The sequence below is a fragment of the Sinocyclocheilus anshuiensis genome, unplaced genomic scaffold (genome assembly GCF_001515605.1).
Source record: "Sinocyclocheilus anshuiensis isolate Anshui unplaced genomic scaffold, SAMN03320099.WGS_v1.1 scaffold446, whole genome shotgun sequence".
Taxonomy (NCBI): Eukaryota; Metazoa; Chordata; class Actinopteri; order Cypriniformes; family Cyprinidae; genus Sinocyclocheilus; species Sinocyclocheilus anshuiensis.
This window is the reverse complement of record NW_015544247.1, coordinates 2,428,830-2,449,641: the sequence shown is the minus strand read 5'-3', so window position 1 is coordinate 2,449,641 and position 20,812 is coordinate 2,428,830. Positions and strand designations below refer to the sequence as shown.

Below are 20,812 nucleotides of genomic sequence, written 5' to 3'. Positions count from 1 at the left end.
TAATGTCAAGAGGAACCACAACAGAGTGGTGTTACTGAATAAAAATGGGTTGATACAGCGGGCTTGTCCTTTTGCTTTTGTAAGTAGAGAATCTTAAAAAAAAGAGAGAACTGCAAGTATTTCAAACACAGGAGAATGCTGTTTGCATGTAAAGCATGAGCATTAATGCTTAAAGATATACATGAAAATGTATTCACACTCAGGCCATCCAAGATGTAGATGAGATTGTTTCTTCATCAGAACAGATTTGGAGAAATGTAGCATTTGCTCTCGATCACCAAAGAATCCTCTGCAGTGAATGGGTGCCGTTAGAATGAGGGTATAAACAGCTGATAAAAACATCTCAAAATAATTACAAGTAATGCAATTAATCGACAAATTGCGTGTTTGTAATAAACACATATGTCCGTGGATTTAAAACATTTTTTAAAGACATATTTTGGGCGTTTTTGCCTTTATTATGATAGGACAGTATGTAGACAGGAAGCAAAGCTTGAGAGAGAGAGAGAGGGGGACGGGATTGTGAAAAGTCCACGAGTCTGGAGTCGAACTTGGGACACACAAAGCGCAACGACGCTCTATGTAGTCACGCTGACATTTTGGTGGATTTGGATGTGAGAAGACAACAAGGGATGGACTTTTCACTGGAGGAAGCATTATTATGGATTATGGACTGGTATCATTTGGCCAGAAGCGACAGTTTAAATTTAAAATGTTTTATTGATGGACTTGTTTTTTGCAAACACAGCTTTCTGCTTCACAAGACATTCATTGGTGGACTGGAGTCATGTGGATTACTTATGGATTATTGTGATGTTTTTAATCAGTTGTTTGGACTCCCATTCTGACGGCACCCATTCACTGCTGAGGATCCATTGGTGAGCAAGTGATGTAATGCTAAACTTCTCCAAACCTGTTCTGATGAAGAAACTCTGTTATATCGAGGATGGCCTGAGGGTGAGTAAACTTTCAGCAAATTTTAATTTTAGGTGAACTATATAGATGCATAAGAATGCATCTACATCAGCCTCTACTGCCAAAATACAACCAAAATACAACTAATGTAAAGGCCATCTTTAGCATTCAAAATGAACAGTTACAACCAACCAACAATTATTACAAAGAAGTATTAGACAACTCTTGTTTTAAATACTATATGTTTAAAAGGGGCCAATAGGCTTCCCACTAATGCTCATGCCTCCAATCAGCAAGACAAACATGAAACCCAACCTGACTACAACTGGTCACAAAAGGTCACATCAACCAAACTGCTCAGAACAATCTATTTCCCTTTTACTATACCCCAGGCAATCTTACAAGAACGAGGGAAATTCCTTTTTTATGCCTGCTTTAATAGCCTGGGCATAAATGGAGGGTAATTTAGTCATATCAGAGAAGGGAAAGTAGATTTTGAGTAGTAGCTCTCTTAACACGCTCTGACAAAATGAATGAGGTGTAGGTCTGGAGGACGGCTTGACCCAGGGCAGGGTTATTGACACTGGCAAAGTCCAAAATGTTCCCCATGTTTGCATTAATAGATATTTTTACTGTAATCAAAAGGCATCAATCACGAATCGCCAACCACAGGAACAGTTCCTCCACAGAGATTTGGCATGTTTACCCCACCACCATTTCCCCCTACTTTTGTTTATGTTTCCAAGACACATGGATGTAATATCACTTAATATATGCCATTAAATACGACCAGCCCTGTATTGCCAATGGGACTGAAATGTTTGGCATTGAGAGTTTAAGATCTCATCAATGAACTCAATGAAGTCTCTGGATGAAGTGAGGTTTCTGTGGGTTCCGAATGGCTGTGCCTGCTGCTGACCGCTGGCTGACCAAGAGCCCTTTGAACAGCAGTAAATCAATGGGCAGCATTCACATGGAAAGCCACCAGTGACTTCTGGACAAGGAAGTTGAATTTGAAAACCTGAAGCTGTTTGAAGGGTCATCATAAGAAGAAACCGCAAACTAGATCTGATGCCCAAGTCAGTGACGCCATCGTCTTACGGAAACCAAATTCTACAATCAGCTTTTCAAATAGTATAAATAGTGAATTTCAAAGTAATAAATGTAAATTTAATTTAAAAATAATTTTAAATAAAAAAATAATTTAAACCAGTGTAATTTTAGTATTATTTATATACTATCATAGTTTTTTACAAATATGTTAAATTAATGTTTTCATTTAAATGTTATTTTAAGTAATTTTTATTAGTTTTTTAATCACTATTTATATTTATTATAGTTTTCATTATTTATTTATTTACATTTAGTAATTTTAGCTCTTCATCTTATTTCAGTTAGTTGCCATTGTAACATATTTAATTTTTGATCAGTTTAAGTTATTTTATCTGATATTTATATTCTATTTTATTTTTATTACAATCAACACATTTTTTTTTAACAGTTTCAGTTAACAATAATAAGTTAATAACCCTAATTATTTACATATTAATTAGATCATTTCTGTGCCACTAGTTTTTATAAACAGAAGGGACACACCCCCTGTCTGCCATTGGGCAACTAAACAGATAGTCCCGGCCTTATGTTGTGCCATTGGTTGAGCCAACATTGACCTTTTAGCCTGCAAAAGCGAAAAGAAAGCATCTAAATAATTACTGAAAGAAACTATCCAAACAATGAACAATCACTTAAATAGTTAATTTAATCTAACATTAAAAAAAATCTGCACATGCCTGCATGATAAAAAACAAAAGCTTTCGAGGATCTCTTTAGCAGTTTTCAGTTGATTACAGTCTGATATACTAAATCCTCAGCAATGAGAAGCAACACAAGCAGCTATTTCCTCGGACAGGGGCATCTGCGAACCAAATGGCAGAACATGATGAGGGATGGATCATTGAGATGAACAAGACAATGTGCCGTGGAAAGAAAAGCCCAGCGTGTTTGATACCGCCCCGCTTAAGACGGCCATTGATTGTAATCAAGAATGTCACTCAAATAGCGAGATTGGGGAAATGAAATATAACTTTTAATTGCATCCCCTCTTTCATCTGCACTGGCTTGGCAAACGCCTGCCGCTTGTTGTCATCTCTTGGCACATTTGAATCCGCTGCTGAGTTTTGACTTTTAATCATCCAGCTTGTGATTGCACAACATGATATAAACAGCAATGAATGTCATCGTCTGTTGTGTGAGCCAGAGATCAGCTGTCTGTCACTAAATACTTTAAGACTGTGATTCCGGTAAAAAGTATTCCATGTGTTCACAATAAAAAAGCAATTGTTTGATACTTCAGTTTGTAAAAATAATATATACTGAACAAGCTACGAGATTGCTGAAAATTTCAGATGCTCTTCAGGAAGTTTTGTTCTGCCAGATCTACTGATTTGATTTTGGTAATTTCTGCTAATCTGGTGGCAAATACACCACAATATGACATACTGAGAAGTGCAAGCTTGTCTGTCCGGACAGTAGACCTGATGTGACCAACGTTCACCTAGACTGTCCAATACATCAAGCGAGCCAGTAGAAATGCTGTTTTTGGAGATCCCAGCCATCTGCATGTGGTTTGTCTTATTACAGGTGAGGGCTTGGTAATGTCTTTCCCACGTAGCGAGCTCAATAAAAACGTCCATGCTGCTTTATGGATGAACATGCTGGACTTTCATATACTGGTTCAGGCAGAGGAGGGAGACAAGGCTTGGCTCGTTCGTCAGTCCCCAATGCATTCCACCTTACTGTGCGCTCTGTGAAAGGATTCCAGGAGGAGCATCCCGCAACCTGACAGACACTACAAACCAGCATATCAGTCTGGACAGAGTACGGCTGTGTCTGAATCTGTCAGTCGGGGACTTCAAGGGCAGTGTTTGTGTATGAAGGTACAAAATGTCCTAAATAAATTAGTTTCAGTCAGAGAATCTTTTAAGTCTTTCACCACAATGTGTTGTTTAATAATTTACTCAAGTGAGCTTTAGTGATAACTAAGGCTGGATAAATATAAATCAAAACACATAAATAAATTAAATTATATACTGTACATCATATATTGATATATTGAAATTGATATTGATACAAGAACCTGAACCATGCAATATTGCGAGAAAAAGAAGTGATAACCAAATGCAATATTTAAAAAAATAATTAAATCAATTAATATTTTATATGAATACAATTAATTATTATTAATAATAGCATTTATTAATTATAGTCGAATAATGATAATACATATTATTAATTAACAACAATTATATAATAATAATAATAATATCTTGAATGGTAAATAAAGGGGGAAACCATCTAAAAATTACAAAATTATAAACAATTATTCCCCTAAATAACCAAAGTCACTTAATTATCTGCTGCCATCTACTGTCTCATTTATAACAGTGGTAATGACATCATGCTGGGTGAGAGGACAGCAAACAGTGCTTTCTGCAGATCACTCTATGATCGTTCTCTCTCTGACATTTATGTAAAAACAAAAAGCTTTAAGATGTGCTTAAAAGTTAGCTCGTGAGAAGAAAAACTATTTTGACCATCTGCAGACAGATATTTGTAATATAGTTCACATTTGAAAAGGCTGACACTCTGAATTAACTTTTAAAACGACAAGCTACTTTGAAGTCCATGAACAACTCAGAATTGGGACAGATCATATGTCAACCACTTACATGATTGTCCTTCTTTGTTCTCAATATGGGCCACTTCTGATCACTTCAGGTGATCACTTCACCTTCAGAAGGACTGTACCGTAACTGTATGTTGGATTTTATACACCCGTTAGTCATGGCATAGCTGAAATAGCCAAATCTGAATAATTAGAAAGCAGGTGTCCACATGTACTTTTGGCTGTGTAGTGTATGTAAAGAGGAAAATATCCCACCTTCAATCATATCATAGGTTTCTGGAGGCATACAGTGTCCAGCATGGCTCACAGCCCACACTGGATATCTCCGGATGAACGTCTGATACAGCGTCCACATGTATGTCTTGTAGAAGCCCACCACACCTGGGTTACCTGTGGAAAGGTGAAAACTAAATTTAGCTAAATTTTCACTTCAATATAAGGATTGTTGTGAGACATGGTCTTCATTGTTTAGACAAGAGCAGACGTCTGTTCCAGGTCTGCTGACGTAGCTCTGCTGCTCTTCACAGATGAGGTTAACTGCGAGTGAGGGGAGATAAGGAGATAAATGGCATCTCTGATACCCAGCTGCCTTCAGTGCAGAACAATGGGCACTCTGTGTGGTCAAAGGGAATTCACTCTCTCGCTCCAAAGAGTATCGATGGGCCACAGCCTCGCAGGCCGATTCCTTTACCACGATTGTTGTGTGTCTCTGAGATGAGATTACACGTAAATGCATCTCACAAGTGTTTGAATAATAATGTTTGAATTGGCTAAGTATTAAAGAATCACTCATCATAGGACATATTTAAACTAATTGTGGGAATATTGTGAGTTATGTAAATGTAACTCCAAGGCACTACAATCCAGGCTAGACAGGCTAAACCAATTAACATGCAAAAAACAATATACTATGACATTACAAAGTAAGTAACAGAAAACTCTAAATGGTCCCATATACTATACAATGCAAAATAAATAAACTAGATCAGTGTGACATACTGACATATGAAAAAACTTGTATAAAGAGACCTGTATAAAGAGAATATAAAGCTCAGGTTTATTCGGGGGACCAAACTGAGCAAAAATATGAAACAAGGTACAGTTGTAAAAAAAGTAAGATGAAATTCTGCTTGTAATGAGAATCAAAGAGATTTTTGAAACAGTATAGCACACTACAAATATCAAAGCATTGTAGTGTCAAATGTGTGGGGTAAAACATAATGCAAACAATACAATGATGACTAAGAGATGTACAAATAAACATTCTTCAAAAGCTTGTTGTATCATATTTAATTTTTGTACAAAATAATGTATAAATAATCAAGTTGCCTCTTGTTTAAATTTAAATTTTGGTCTCTACCTCACACAAGCTGGTGTAACTCCAAGGCACTACAATCCAGGCTACACACTTTTTGCCACAGCAAATCAACAAATTTCAAGTGTTCATCTTGAAATGTTAAAAAAGAACAATATAAAGGTTATTAATATGTTTACTTTAGCTTTTACAGCAAAAAGACGTGTACCACGACCTGAAGGGGGTTGTTTTTGGACGTTTTCACACTAGACTGTCCTTTACTTGCTAAAAAGTATGTACCATCTCTCAGAGGGCAGAAGGAATGAAGTAGATTGTGTGCAACAGGTTTTCCAGCAGTTTTGATCATTTTAATATTTTAGAGTCCTAGGAATTCATGCATCAAATATGACAAAATAGGCTTTATAGGGTTAAAGCAGGACTAGTGAAGCAAAGTTCTCCACCGTCTGTCCCAGTCTTCACAGCAGGGGCTGTGTTCGCTGAGATATGCTGCACTGATATGAGCGGTGAGGGCCAACAGCAGCCCTTCCGAGCTCTTTTCAAACTGATTAAATCCATTTGTATGTTTTTATTCATGCTGAGGGTTCCCAAATCTCTTTCAGATGGAACTTGACATGCTCAAAGTCCGAACTGCTTCAAGCCAGTGTTATTAGAAATGGCAGGTTTTTCCCAACCAGTCACCACAATAAAGTCACAGGCTCTCTCGCTCTAAAGGCAGATGAAATCAAAGAATGCACTGTCACACATGGGCCCACGGATAGATTTCATCTATAGGGGCAGGGGAGGTGGAAGAGGAGACAAGTGCTCTACAGCTTTAAACACCGCTCCACCCTTATCTAGCCGATAATTACATCCGCTTTCCAATTTTTCTGTCCCCACCGTAGGTGAAAATGCTGCACAAAACTTAAAGCAATAAAACCACAGGCAATCAGATGAATTTTCACTATCTGGGACGCGTTGCTGGTCCAATGAGATTTCATTTTGGGCATGATTACTCTGCTCAGAGAAACCAAGCAACCAACAAAATGCTTTGTTTCTTGACATGACACAGCTGTGAAGAACAGAAACTGAAATTCAAGGGAAAATCTTGTCATCATGTACTCACCCTCATGTCATTCCAGACCCGTATGACTTTCTTTCTTCCATACAATGAAAGTGGATGGAGACCAGGAGCTGTGATGCTCCACAAAGGATGCATTGTAAAAACCGTCCATATAACTTATTCATTCTGAAACAGCTAATACAGCTTGTGTGAGGTAGAGACCAAAATTTAAATGTAAACAATTTAACGGTTGTCACCAATTACTCTCATTAGGGATGCACTAATATTAAAATTCAGGCTGATACTGATGCATTTATGTTATGACAGATAACCAATAAATTATATATAACCGATACAGATAACCGATAAATTATATATAAGTAAACTAAATGTAAAAACAGGAAAATAAGCTGAACAATTAAATATCCAGTTTCAACTAATACCAATAAATTAAAAATAGCAATATTTAAATTAAAAATCTAATATCAGCCAATAACCAATATTGAATAAATATATTGTGTATCCCTACCAAATAGCCATGATCACCATTCACTTTCATTATGTGGAGCTTGGAAACGTCATTATAAATAACTCAATTATGACTCTATTTTAAGGTCCAATTCTCGCTTTTAACAAACTATTAACTATGACTTTTGCCTCTATAAACTCCTAATATGCTGCTTATTAATAGTTAGTAAGGTAGTTGTTAAGTTTAGTCATTGGGTAGGATTAGGGATGTAGAATATGGTCATGCAGAATATGTGCTTTATAAGTACTGATAAACAGCCAATGTGTTAATAATAGGCACGCTAATAAGCAGCTAGTTAATAGTGTCACCGGTCCCTATACTAAAGTGTTATCTTTGGTTTTTGTGTGTGTATATACCAGGGAAATAGAAGATCTCCTCCCCTTGGTAATTGTGTCTGTTCCTGTGTTAAAACTATAACAGCCTCTCTATATGGACATCACAGAGCTTACAGTGAGACCGAACTAGCATTTGCCTCTGTGTGGGGAGAAAGAATGTAAAGGAGGCATTCCTACCAGAAAAAGACGACACAAGCATGAGCTATCCTCTCCTCTCCCACACGTTATCATTTCCCCCTCTCCCTGAGTTCATAAATTCAGGGCTGCTCATGGGACATTAAACAGATACCCTGCCTGCCGTCTCTGACCCCAAGGCTGCCTGGACTACCACACCACTGACGTAGCCCTGCAGGTGCAGGACGCACTCTCACATTGTCTCTCCCTCTGACACACACACACACACACCCCATCCTACTTGCTTACCAACCAAACCGATTCACAAATACACACGAGGGAAGCCACTAAATCAATGCATAAACACCAGCAGTGATGTAGGACCCTAGTGGATATCAAAAAATAAAATAGAGTTGAAAATATTGAGGAACTTGGCACTCAAATAAAGAGTCTCCTTCTGGTTTAGTTTGTGAATGTTGCATTAAACCAGTGTTATTTTAGCATCATTGAGATACTATTATAGTTTTGAATTATGTTTTATTTATATATTTATTCTGTTTTCATTTTAATTTTAGTTAAAGTTTTAGTAGTTTTATTTTTTGCTTTTGGAATTTTTATTAGCTGTTTTAATGTTTAAAAAAATTATTATTTTTTTAAGTTAAAATAAAAATGAGAAATATTGCTTTTGGCAACAAGCTAAAATAAAATAAGTTTTTTTTTTTTCATTTTATTTCAGTTGAAGTTTATTCTATTTCAAGGAACAAAGGTTTTTTTAACAGTTTTAGTTAACTATAATAACCCTGCATTAAACAGAAATTTTAGCGTTTAATCTTTCATAGAAAATGTCTGTCAACAGATACCACCATTTAATAGCATTAAAGTGCAGACAAAAACAGGAATGGAGTTAAACAGGTTAAGGAGACCTGCCGTAAGGAAGGCATTAGCAAGTGTTGGAATTCGTTCATGCAGACAGTGTGTGAAGTTGTCTTTAACTTATTAGCTCCAACATGCCATAAAGCTGATCCAGTCTGCAGAGAGAGAGGAACAAGTGAAAATGCTTATTGACTCTGGCAAACATGCAGACACAAGGGTGACTATAGATCAGACCAGATCTCCTGACAGATTGCCCTCTGAGGGTTGTTTCAATCTATTCAAGAGGTATTGTAATCCAGGATAAAAGGCAGTAGGGGAGTTGTCAACCTCAGGAGGTGGAAAAGTTTGGATGGATGAGGAACAATTTACGAATCAATAAAGAATACCACAACAGCTATTTTAATATAACAGTCAGTTTAAACTCAATTGGCCCAGTAAATGCGCCTTTCTGTATTGTCTGAGTTTACGAATACTATTCAAACAAACAAGGGAAACAGCACAAAAACTCAGATTTAATACAAGCATGTTCCATAAAATGTTTCAATATGTAAAGCACACTAATAAATAGCATTTACACACATTTGTGCTTTTTGTGATTGTGAGGCCGTTTAGAAAGAGTTAGAAAGAAACCATCCTACATGTGAAAGTCAGAAAAGCTTCTATTATAAATGGGCAATGGGGAAAAAACACTTTTATTCAGTAAGCACACATTAAACTGATCAAAAGTAACAGTAAAGTAATTTATACAAATCTATTTCAAATAAATTGTTCTTTTGAAATTTCCATCAATCAAAGAGTCCTGAAAAAATGATCAAGGTTTCCACAAAAATATTAAGCAGCACTCTTTCCAACATTGATAATAATAAGAAATGTTTCTTGATGACCAAATCAACAATTTATTACATTTTAAAATCTATTAAAATAATAAAGAGTTAAGGACTCGCTATGCAAGACTAGAGGGGAGGGTAAAAGGTCATTGCTGGACTGGCAATCAAATACAACCTCCGGGTAACATTCCTAAAAGCATTATGCCAGAAATCCCAGAAATGCATGAAAAAGCAAAAAATAATAACCTCCTTGGCAAGCCCATTGTAACTCCTGATCCACCTGCTCATCAAATGCTAGCAAGAGAATCGTAATTGCAGAACGTTCATATAATTTTATATTATTGCAAGGTGGTCAGCAGAGTTGGCTGGAGTGGAGTTGTTCCATGCATGAGCCATGAAAACTGACATAAACATTAGTTTCCGTATCCAAAAAGAGAGGGAAACCCCTGGGAAACTTTTGGTGATAAAAAAGGCCATGTTATTAGGAACATAAGTTAGAGTAAAGTTCACACTGATTAACTCTGTGAACACAATGTGCCTCAACCTCAAGTGGAAACCAACATACTGTCTAAAGATGGCAAAGGAAAGAGGAATCTTTGTAAGATTATTATGAATTATCAAACAATGTGATACTGTGGGCTATTGGATGCAGCTGGTGGGACAAGCAGAGTGCTTTGCACAGCAGGTTCCTGTAAATCAAAACCATCTGGATAGCTATCCCGGACCCACTGAACATCTCTGTGCTTTAAATAGGACTCATCATAAGCAATTTTTCTTCTTTTAAAATGATAAGGGGCTGAACAATTTTTTTTTACAATTCAATATATAAAATAGCCTTCCTTCTATTTATAAATCATTATATATTCTTCAAGGTCAGACAAGATCACCTTTAAGTCCGTTGTACTTTAGCTGAAAACATGACAATTTGTTATTGACAGTGGGACATTTAGATAAAAACATATCTAAAAGACATTTGATATAGATACAATATGAACAACATGTAGATAACAGTTTAAGGATCCCTCAGAAATTGGTCTAAAAGCTCTCTAAAAGAAAGATTTCAAATAGACAGTTCCTATAAAACAACAAAATAATCGCTAAACTGACTGCTAAACTAATTAATGTTAACTGGCTAATTTCAGTGCTGTACTATTACAGTTCCACTGAAAAGCTTTCAAAATAGGAAATAACATGAAACACTTCATGTTCAGCAGGGGACATACAAAATCAGCAATAGCACAGCAAACCTGCTGCCATCCAGTGGTTTAGTCAGTTAACACGGTTAGCATGCTACGTGAACTGAGGTGATTTAGCATTTATGCATCGCACACAAATCTCAGCATGCCTGTTTCTAACAGGACTCAATTGGAACTTGACCTTTTTGGGAGATATATGCCTTAAATACATAAAAAGACCCTGAACAATTTGTATTTTGAACAATACTAACTATTAACGAGTAATAATCATTAATAAATCCAGATCTTTCTGGGAAAGCATGATTGCTTTGTTACACCATGCAATAAAAAGGTTAAATTTGGTATCATTTACACTAAGCTGGTGTAATAAGACTATATAATGTTAAAAAAAAGTCTTCCAATGGCAAATAAAATATTATTTGTGTTTGTATCCTTCTACTTTCCTCAGCCAGTGTGCTCGTTTCAATAATACAACACCGATCCTCATTCTTACAGAGTGAACACATTAAAACAGTAGCACCTGTGCCGGCCCTGGAGGATATAAGAGCCCAGGGAGCCTCTGGCCAGACTGCAGAGATTATTGCCGTTATCTCTGGAGAAAAGGGCACAGGTTCTACAATAACAGTGTCGGCGTATGGGCTCTCCATTTCCCATAAAGAGTCTATTGAGCACAATGCTCAGTGACATTCAGAGCCTGGTGAAAAGTGGCCCTCTTTAAGGTCATCAGTTTGACCGTGCTCTCTCTGCAGGACATCTGCAGTTGGGGTTTCTCTTTTTTTCAATAGCTTACGTCAGGAATTTAAAGGGGTCATCCGATGCCCATTTTCCACAAGTTGATATGATTCTTTAGGGTCTTAATGAAAAGTCTGTAACATAGTTTGGTTAAAATTTCTCAATGGTAGTGTAAAAAACACCTTTTTTACCGTCAAAAACAGCTCTTTTCAGAGCATGCAGATTTGTAGCATTTTCCTTTAAATGTTAATGAGGAGCTGACCTCTCTTCCGAGCCGCTCTCTGAGGGACTGTTTACTTTAGCTGCATTCATCGTGAAACTTGCTAATTAGCACATTATTAGGAAAGGCGATTTGCAAAGATTCATTAAAAAACCTTATACTCACTTCTTCTAGAGGTGAAGCTGGATCATGAATGATTCGTGCGAACAAAGATGCATTTATGTAGATCGGGGGCGCATTCCCTTCAGAAACAAACGTAATCCACTGCGTCTTCAGCGGCTCAGATGTCGGGAGTAAATGACGACTGCTATGTTCATTATTACATCCAACAACAGAACACCTCAATCGCTTTGGAGACAATCTTGTCTGACTGATGACAGCTCACTCAGGGCGGGTCTAAGGTAAGACACCAGTCCAGTCTGTGCTGAAACCAGTGTTGCCAGATTGGATGGCAACACTGGTTTCAGCACAGTGTTGCCATCCAATCTGGCAACACTGGTTGCCAGATTGGATGGACGATTTCCAGCCCAAAAGCTCACAAAAACCAGCCCAAAAACCGCCCAAAACTTTAACTGTCAAAATAATGTTATAGAATATGTATATCAAGGTTGATAAGGGCCATTTTAACTCCTTAAAACAAAATATTGATGACAAAATAGGCTAATATAAATTATAAATAAGATAAATTTCGCAGGTAAACGGATCAAATCGGGGCGAATAGCCCTCGTGATAAGTGCGGCTGTCGACGTTTACATCAGCACCAGCGCCTCTGCAGTGTGTGTGTGTGTGTGTGTAGTAACGTTATGACGACTGATTGGATGCAGTATGCATACTTGGGCTTGTTTTGTTAAACAATTAGCCTATGCAATTTATATGTTTGAAAACCGCCAAACTGACCCCAAACCAGCCAAAATTTTCGCACAATCAAATTCAAAACCGCGGGAACCCGCCCAATCTGGCAACACTGGCTGAAACGCTACTGTCAATCAAACTATCGTGGGAGGGGCCTGTCTGTGTGACGTCACACAGACAGGCATCTGAGATCGGCTCGATTTGAGAACGGGGTAAAGATTTTAGTAGATTAAAAAAAAAAAAACACTGGGTGGATCTTTTACATTATAGGGTGGATGTGTACACACACTGCCAACACACATTTCAGTTCAAACAACTTTGTGCATGTAGCATTGGATGACCCCTTTAAAAAGTGCTATATGTACCACTGTCATTTAAAAAAAGACTGGTCAGTACTTTTTTTTGGTTAAAAGAAATAAATTAGTACTTTTATTCAGCAAGGACATTCAATTGATCAAAACTGACAGTAAAGACATTTATAAAGACGTTCATCAAATGTTACAACAGATTTATATTAAAATAAATGCTATTCTTTTGGACTATTTTTCTAAGAATCCTGAAAAAAAAGTTTCACGGTTTCCACAAATATATTAAGTAGCACAGCCGTTTTCAACAGTGATAATAATAAGAAATGTTTCTTAAGCAGCAATTTAGCATATAAGAATGATTTCTGAAAGATCATGTGATACTGAAGACTGGAGTAATGGCTGCTGCCTGAATATTCAGCTTTGCATCACAGGAATAAATTACATGTTTAAATATATTCAAAAAGAAAACAGTTATTTTAAATTGTAATAAAAGCATAAGTTCTTTCAAAAACATTACAAAATTTTTTACCAACCCCAAACCTTTGAATGATATTATAAATCGTTCAAAAATGAGAATAAAGAGACTTTGTCACCTTTCTATTTTTGGAGATGGATAAACAAAGAGGAACTGGGAGACGAGATTTCGTAAGTATGAAATTTGGTGACAACATAAGACGCTTCACTGACAGTTAAACTGCTTTAAGAAGACAACTATAAAAAACATGTGCTATGCAGTAATTCAATGAATCATGAACACCTAACGACTGCCTGGACATGATGGCTTTCAGCAAAACTAAGCTGTCTTTGTTATGAACATTCATAAACAGCAATGAATGGGACTAGACCGTTCAATCTTCAAAAAAAGTATCATAAAATCGGCATAAAATTGGTTCATATAACTTGTGCACTTTACTCCAACAGATTCATATTGATGAACAACTTGTTCTTTGGAGGCAGAGTTTTTCAATGAATTGGTCAATTTGGCTGACAAAACGGGCCTGAATTGTTCACGAACAGTTTTTCTGACTAGGTGTAATAATCTGAAACAATATTTTTGTGCTTAACATCTGCTCCTGAGCTACACAGCTTTTCCATGAAGTCAATGTGCTAGAAGCTGCTGTCAGGGGAAGAATGGTGGGCCGTAGAGCCATTTTCCACTGGGGTTTTCCTCTTGACTCAGAACCAAGTGTAAAAAAGGTAGACTCCTGACTGCGCTGAACTTTTCCTCATATCCCCTGCATCTGTTGGACTGTGTTATGTCCAATGCTCTCACCCACCTGTGTACCAATCACTGCTATACAAATTTGTCTAGTTCCATTAGTTATGTTTATTTATGCCTTGGAAACCAAAACCTAACACAGCTCAGTCTACGATATGCATTTCATCTCAAGACAGGTTTATTTGGTGCTTGGTCTTAATTATGGAAGTGAAGTCATAGGCTTTGAAGCTGAGCAAAACTTAAAAAGATTTAAAGTTCATGCAAACAATGCCTGACATTCAAAATGCAACTTTCAAAAACAATATATATAGAAACTGCAAAATAAAAAATAAAACAGGCAGTGTACATAGCAATACCCAAGTTGGATATTTTGGGCTGTCTCAAATATAAATAATAATATAATATAATATAATATAATATAATATAATATAATATAATATAATATAATATATGTCATCGTGCAATATATATTAAAAACTTTGAGGGCCGAATATGTATTTTTACATGAATTTTTGGCATTGTTGAATCATTGAGTTGAACTGTTAAGTCAGAAATACAAGTCCTGGATTAGCATGTACTAATTAAGTGGAGCTAAAAGGAATAAAATACAATTTGTAATATAATATAAAAATATAAGATATCAAATTTTATTTTAAAATATTGTATTTTAAAATATAAAATATATCATAATTAGGGCTGACGATTTAACAGGTTAATTGGGCGAGATTAATTATGGAAAAAAAGCATTAAAATTAAGTAAAATTAAGGCATTTAATGCATCTCCCCCGGCCTAGACCTGTTGCTCACGAACATGATGCAGGACGACTCACTGCACAATGTAGCCATTATATGATCATAAAATTCAAGATAAGAGGGCAAAAAATGCCCCTGTGGGTCTTGTCTTAAATCATTTGATACCGTTTAGCAATATCACACGAGCAAGAGTGCTGTTTTTCCCAATTGCAAATATTATATTGATTTTATTCATCAGTTCAATAAAAAAAGAAGTTAATATCGTGTTACATTTTGGACACAATATTGTCAGTATTGCCTGTTTTGTTCAATTTCACCAACGAAAATAGTTCCAAACAAAGTCACAGCAGAACTGTTATGCCTGTCTGAGCTACACACAGCACTGTTTGTTACTGAATGAATCCACATTTTTTAACTAATCAACTGAGCTAGTGATTCAGAAATATTACTTATTTTAGAATACATTCAAAATTCTATTTTATTATATTTTAATATACAAACAGTATATTAAAATATAAAGGAAAGTCTGAACTATTCTTTTTTCCTAATTTACATTAGCTAAATATATAATGAAATCTAACTATAATACAATATTGTATATTTAGACTTCTTGACAAGTGGAAAACTTGACCCATCCTACCTGGAATGACAAGGATGAGCATTTTGGGAGGATTGGGGCTTTTGCTGGCAGCATGCAGGTCTGTTGGTCCATATTTAAGCAGCTCTGTGATTGCTCCTCTGCAGTACACATACTGTACAGAGGCGTCCTCTCCAGGCCCCACCGATCCTGGACTGCACATCACATCAACCGGATCAGCACCACACAGTTCTGGGCCTAAATATAGAAACCAGACAAAAGCGACTGATTATATTATATAAAACCAACCACAATACAACCAACCAATAAGAGATAAATGTCAAAAGGGAAGGTATTAAAGTAATATATAATATGCAAAAATTATGTATTAAAGCAATTTTCTTAATCAGAGAAAAAAAAAGATAAATCTAATAATTAAGACTGCAACTACAAGTTGCTGATTAAATGCACAGAAAAACACAGCTAAAACAAATGTTGAATCAGCCTTTATTGATTATGGTCACAAGCTGCAGAACTGTCCCAGAATCCCTGCAATCAGTTCTCAAAAAGGCAGCAGAACTGCTGTGTGATGAAAGTCAACCTCTGACACCTAATGCCAAAATGACAGCTTGCAACACACTGAACATTGGAGTTTAGAGTCTGTTATCTTGTTAAGTCCTTTGTTCAGATCATTCAGTTCAGCCCCAACATGCATACAGAATCAACAGAATAGAATGGAATAGAGCAAAGTACAGGTAATTTACTTTCAAGCATCACTGACAACTTTTTATTATCTAGAATCAAAGCTTGTCACTGGATAATGTCTTATTGACATGTCTAAATTATGAAGGTCTTACTCTTCAGTATAATCACTAGTAAATCCGTATAATGCTCATTCATTAAATCTACCTACGACTTTAAACACAAAGTTCAAAGCTTTAACACGGCTGTGACATTTGAATGACTTCATTGCATTTCTTACTGACAGACGATATTCTTTTGAGTGTTTGTGAGCGGAGAAACTTTGTAAGAAGAGATGTAATGACATTTACCGGTAATCTTCCCCAAGGCAGGTACCAGTAAACCCAAGAGCGAAACGCTTCCTACAGCTGTTTCTTCTCCTAAAGGTTTCAAAGTCTGAGAACCAACGGAAGCGTATATCGCCACCTATTGTACTGTATGTACTCATTCATCTACACTCATTTATTTTAACCCTCTATAGACTAATTGTGAATTTACAGCTTAATAAATAATTGACTTTATATTTGACATATATTTAGGAGTAAAATAATTTTCCAAAATTTGTTTTCTTCATCTGACCTTTGACCTTTTTTTTAGGGATCCGTCATTTATAACTGACGTTGTCCCATTAGGGTAAATTATTTTTGGCAAATTGTCTGAAACTTCACACACAATCAAATGCTTTTTCACTATCTGAAAAGAAGTGAAAAGGTATCACTGTTTCAAAAAACATTAAAAATCGTTATGAACATTCCGTTTTTTTCTTGTGCTGCTATATTTGATTTGGAACTCGCGTGTGAAAATGTCTAAAACTTGACACAAAATCGGATGCAATTTCACTGCCTGAAAACCATGTCTTAGTGTTTCAAAAGCATTAAAACAATTTTAACATTGTGCTTCATCTTGGAATTTCACATCAATTATCGTAGCACAAGTGAAAGTCAACAAGACTCTTCTTTTTCAATATACCCCACACGTCCCACACATAAGTAGATGTTGACTTGTGCAGTCATCATTTGGAGCATTGCTGCCTGTCAGTATAGTAATGCCAATAGACATTGGCATCTTGACCACTGGTTGTTGTATGGATCACATCTTTCAAACTGGCATACAATAATACCCAAGTACCCAAATGCCTGACTTCCACAACAACCTATTCTTCATCACTGATGCACTCATATCACTATCATCAATACTTTCTGAAATAAGTACAGATTTGTCTCTCCATCTTCCAAAAATCTTTAAAAAAGGAACCTAAAACACATGCATAAAGGCTACTATACTGCCCGCCAGTGCTGGTCAATAGTGCCAGCTACACAAAACATGCATCACATAATAGGACTTTGTCAGTTATGCATGTCGCTCAGATTTGTTGGTCTCTGAGTTGTTGTTTTTATAAAAGTGCATTACAAATTACAAAAAACTTTAGAAAACACATTTGGATGTACAATTATATTTTTTATAACTTGAATGAACCTAAAACACATGCATAAAGGCTATTATACTGCCCACCAATGCTGGTCAATAGTGCCAGCTACACCAAATATGCATCCCATAAACTGACTTTGTCAGTTAAGCATGACGCTCAGATTTTTTGGTCTCCGAGTTATTTTTATAAAAGTGCATTAAAAATGACATAAACACATTTGGATGTAAATTTATATTTTTTATAACTTGCATTTATGTGTATTTTCTAGTCTAAAATTAGCTCACTATGGAGCCTTGAGAGCATGTGACTAACGTGCTAATGCTTCCTTTACTACATTGTTACCAAAAATGTGAAGCACATGGTAAATCAATTTTAATTTTACTGGTTGAAGGGGATGTCATTTGACATCACTAAAATAAAATTTTGTTGGTTGAACATTAATATTGTATTTTAAATGCAATTTTCTTAGCGTCATTTATAAATGACGATATCCCATAGAGGGATAAGGAATCAAAATTGAGGGGTTTGCTTATATGTAAGCATATGCCATTATTTTTCTTCATAATTTTTTTTTCTGATTTATTTATTTATCATTTTAACTTGACTTTTTATGCCTCTTTTTATTCCTCCACTTTTGATTGATTTAACACTATTGATTTTAATATAATTTGATTAAAAAACATGTCTTGTCTCAAAAATAGCCTAAATTAAATGTTATTATTTTAATTACATCTTAGATGTTAGATTACATGTTTGTCATTGTGTGTAATTAGCTCACTACCTAATTAATTCACATGATCGGCAACAAACAGGTGTTTGTAACCTCCTTGTAACAGTTAGGATATATCCAGCATTTGTAGCCTAGAACAACATTAAGACAGGTTGAGGAAAGCACTGCAGAATGCACATCAGTGACACGCCCAGTCCATTTAAGCATAGGCGTCCTGTGTCGTTGCGGTCTTTTTGGTCAGGTGTGTTTCCACCTCTACTGGCTGTGGTGATACTGGAATTGGACACAATTTTCTTTTGTTTATGAGCTGAGATGTCACTAAGTGCATTTTTCTGAGAATCTAGTTGAGTGTGAGAAAGTTTGGGGGTTGGGCAAACCCAGAGCAAATGCAAATGCAAAGTGCACATGTTGTTTTAGATTTATGGTCTCTTCATGTTTGTTTGTCTGCTTAAAGACAAAGACTGAGAATCATATTACTGTGTAATAAGTTTTGCAAAGCCTAAAATAGAACCAAGCTATAAACTGTATTTGTTAAGGCTGTACTTTGGACAGTATTGTTGAGCCAAATATTGTGAGATCAGAGATTTTCTACTATTGAGTGATTTTCAATACATTTAATGTGATTAATTTGACTGTTTGACCAATTCTCCCTCAGGAGAAGTTGTGGATGTCCTCTGAATGGGTTTAACCCTCAGGCCTGACTACAAGCCTCTCAGTAGCATCAAAATGATCATTATGTGCATTACAGTTTTAGTTTTCAAATTTATAATGTCTCATCTTTTATTCACAGTCCCTGGGATTTCTGCATGGCAGCAGTGGTTCTCTGGGATTTAGACATAATTTTGCCAGATTAGAGTTTCTTTTGAGATTCTCTAATTTTTAATTTCATTGTACTGTCTTGCCCAACTTCACTTTCACATACAAAATATTCTAGTGAGAATTTAATTATCTTTTTAGTTTATCCAATCATAATTTCTCTTAACTTCTTTGCACATAAATGTTTGCTTTTCAAATGTTATCGTTGTAAAGCCAATAAACAATATTGACATGAAATTATTATTATCTGAATTTAGGTTGCAATTTACAGCCCTTTGTTGAGTACCAGAATACAATTTTGGATGATGTTATTCCAATTTTAATTTTGGTTCAAGAGACTTAATTCCTCATCTACTCTGCCGCTATCTTGTCCCTGTCAATTCATGTGGTTTCGTCTAATTCTTAGGCCCCACCGGATTTCTGCGGTCTCCGGTCTAATGATGATGGGGTGCGTCTAAGCTTTCCCTCAACACTTCTAAAAGGGCTAATAAGAATTGACTTACCGCAGCAGCTGGAGAAAAAGGGAAGGAGAAGCTCAAACCTCTTTCCGGAGCACATTTGAATGTTGCGCTGAAAAGACCCTCGCCAACAGGAGATGGGAGATCACGGAGGGATGGTCACCAACTGTAAGGATCCAACCCGCCAGCCCAAAAAGCGGAATCCAGCGGCCTGGTTTAAGGTTTAATGCGTATTCGGTCTTTTACTTGCGCTTCTGAATTTATCAGGATTAGTTTAAATTTTAGTCTAGCTCCGTGACTAAATCCGAGTCCTATCTGACTCCAATTTCACGTGATCAGTTTTTAATTAGAAATATTGTTTTGAAATATTGCCTAACATTAATGATCACAAATATTAATTTAGATATTTGATTATTCCGTACTCACTATACTTTCAATTATCCGTTCATCCAGGGTCACACCCAGCTGGAAACATTCTCACAGACCCCTAAAGGGGGACACACCCCCTCCTCAGCTGAACATAATTCTACAAAAGTTTTAAATCTTTCTCACAATATAAATGACTACTTTGAAATTGAAACCAATTTACAAATCGCACAAAGACCTTTAAAATGACACTAAACATGAAGGGGCAAAACAACAGGTTCACAAGATACATGATATGTGGGATATGCATATTCTTAATGAATTTTGGGTGAAATCTTTGGGGGAAAAGAGGGAGAGGCAGAGAGGGCAGGGGGAGAAGGGGGTCGTAAATGGGCGAGGAGAGAGGTGTTGTTTGCTCTCTTTGAAGATTTCTTCTCCAGATAAGTTTTATTGTTTTATTGCATGGCATCTGTTTTGTGTGAGTTATTGAGTATTGGCTGAGTATTGGCTTCATGATGAGTTAATTTCATAAGGAAATAATTTCACTCCTTTCAGCAGTGACTGATGAGCGATAAAACCAGGAACTGAACTAAGTTAGTCAAAATGGTGCTTGAGGATGTGGATCAAAACAGTAAATCAAAGACGGTAAAATCCTGTCAGTTCGCTATAATACACAGTTTAATCTTGACTTTCAGTGTTTATTACTGTGTTTATTGGCGTGATGGTTTGGCCATAATAGTTTAACTAGTCATTACTAGTTAATCAATTAGTCATTAAGTCAGT

The 20,812-nt window shown here is 36.2% G+C and overlaps 1 protein-coding gene across 1 annotated transcript in view; it reads right to left on the bottom strand.

Annotated features, from left to right (window-relative positions):
- The window catches only part of LOC107697664 (lipid droplet-associated hydrolase-like), a 49,334-nt gene that overhangs the window by 27,496 nt on the left and 1,026 nt on the right, over nucleotides 1-20,812 (bottom strand). Inside the window, exons 2-5 of the mRNA XM_016498464.1 lie at nucleotides 18,539-18,662; nucleotides 16,542-16,626; nucleotides 15,553-15,747; nucleotides 4,856-4,990 (exon numbers count right to left, since the gene is read on the bottom strand). Coding sequence (XP_016353950.1) covers nucleotides 4,856-4,990; nucleotides 15,553-15,747; nucleotides 16,542-16,626; nucleotides 18,539-18,662 — 539 coding nt within the window. The remainder of the gene's footprint in view (nucleotides 1-4,855; nucleotides 4,991-15,552; nucleotides 15,748-16,541; nucleotides 16,627-18,538; nucleotides 18,663-20,812) is intronic.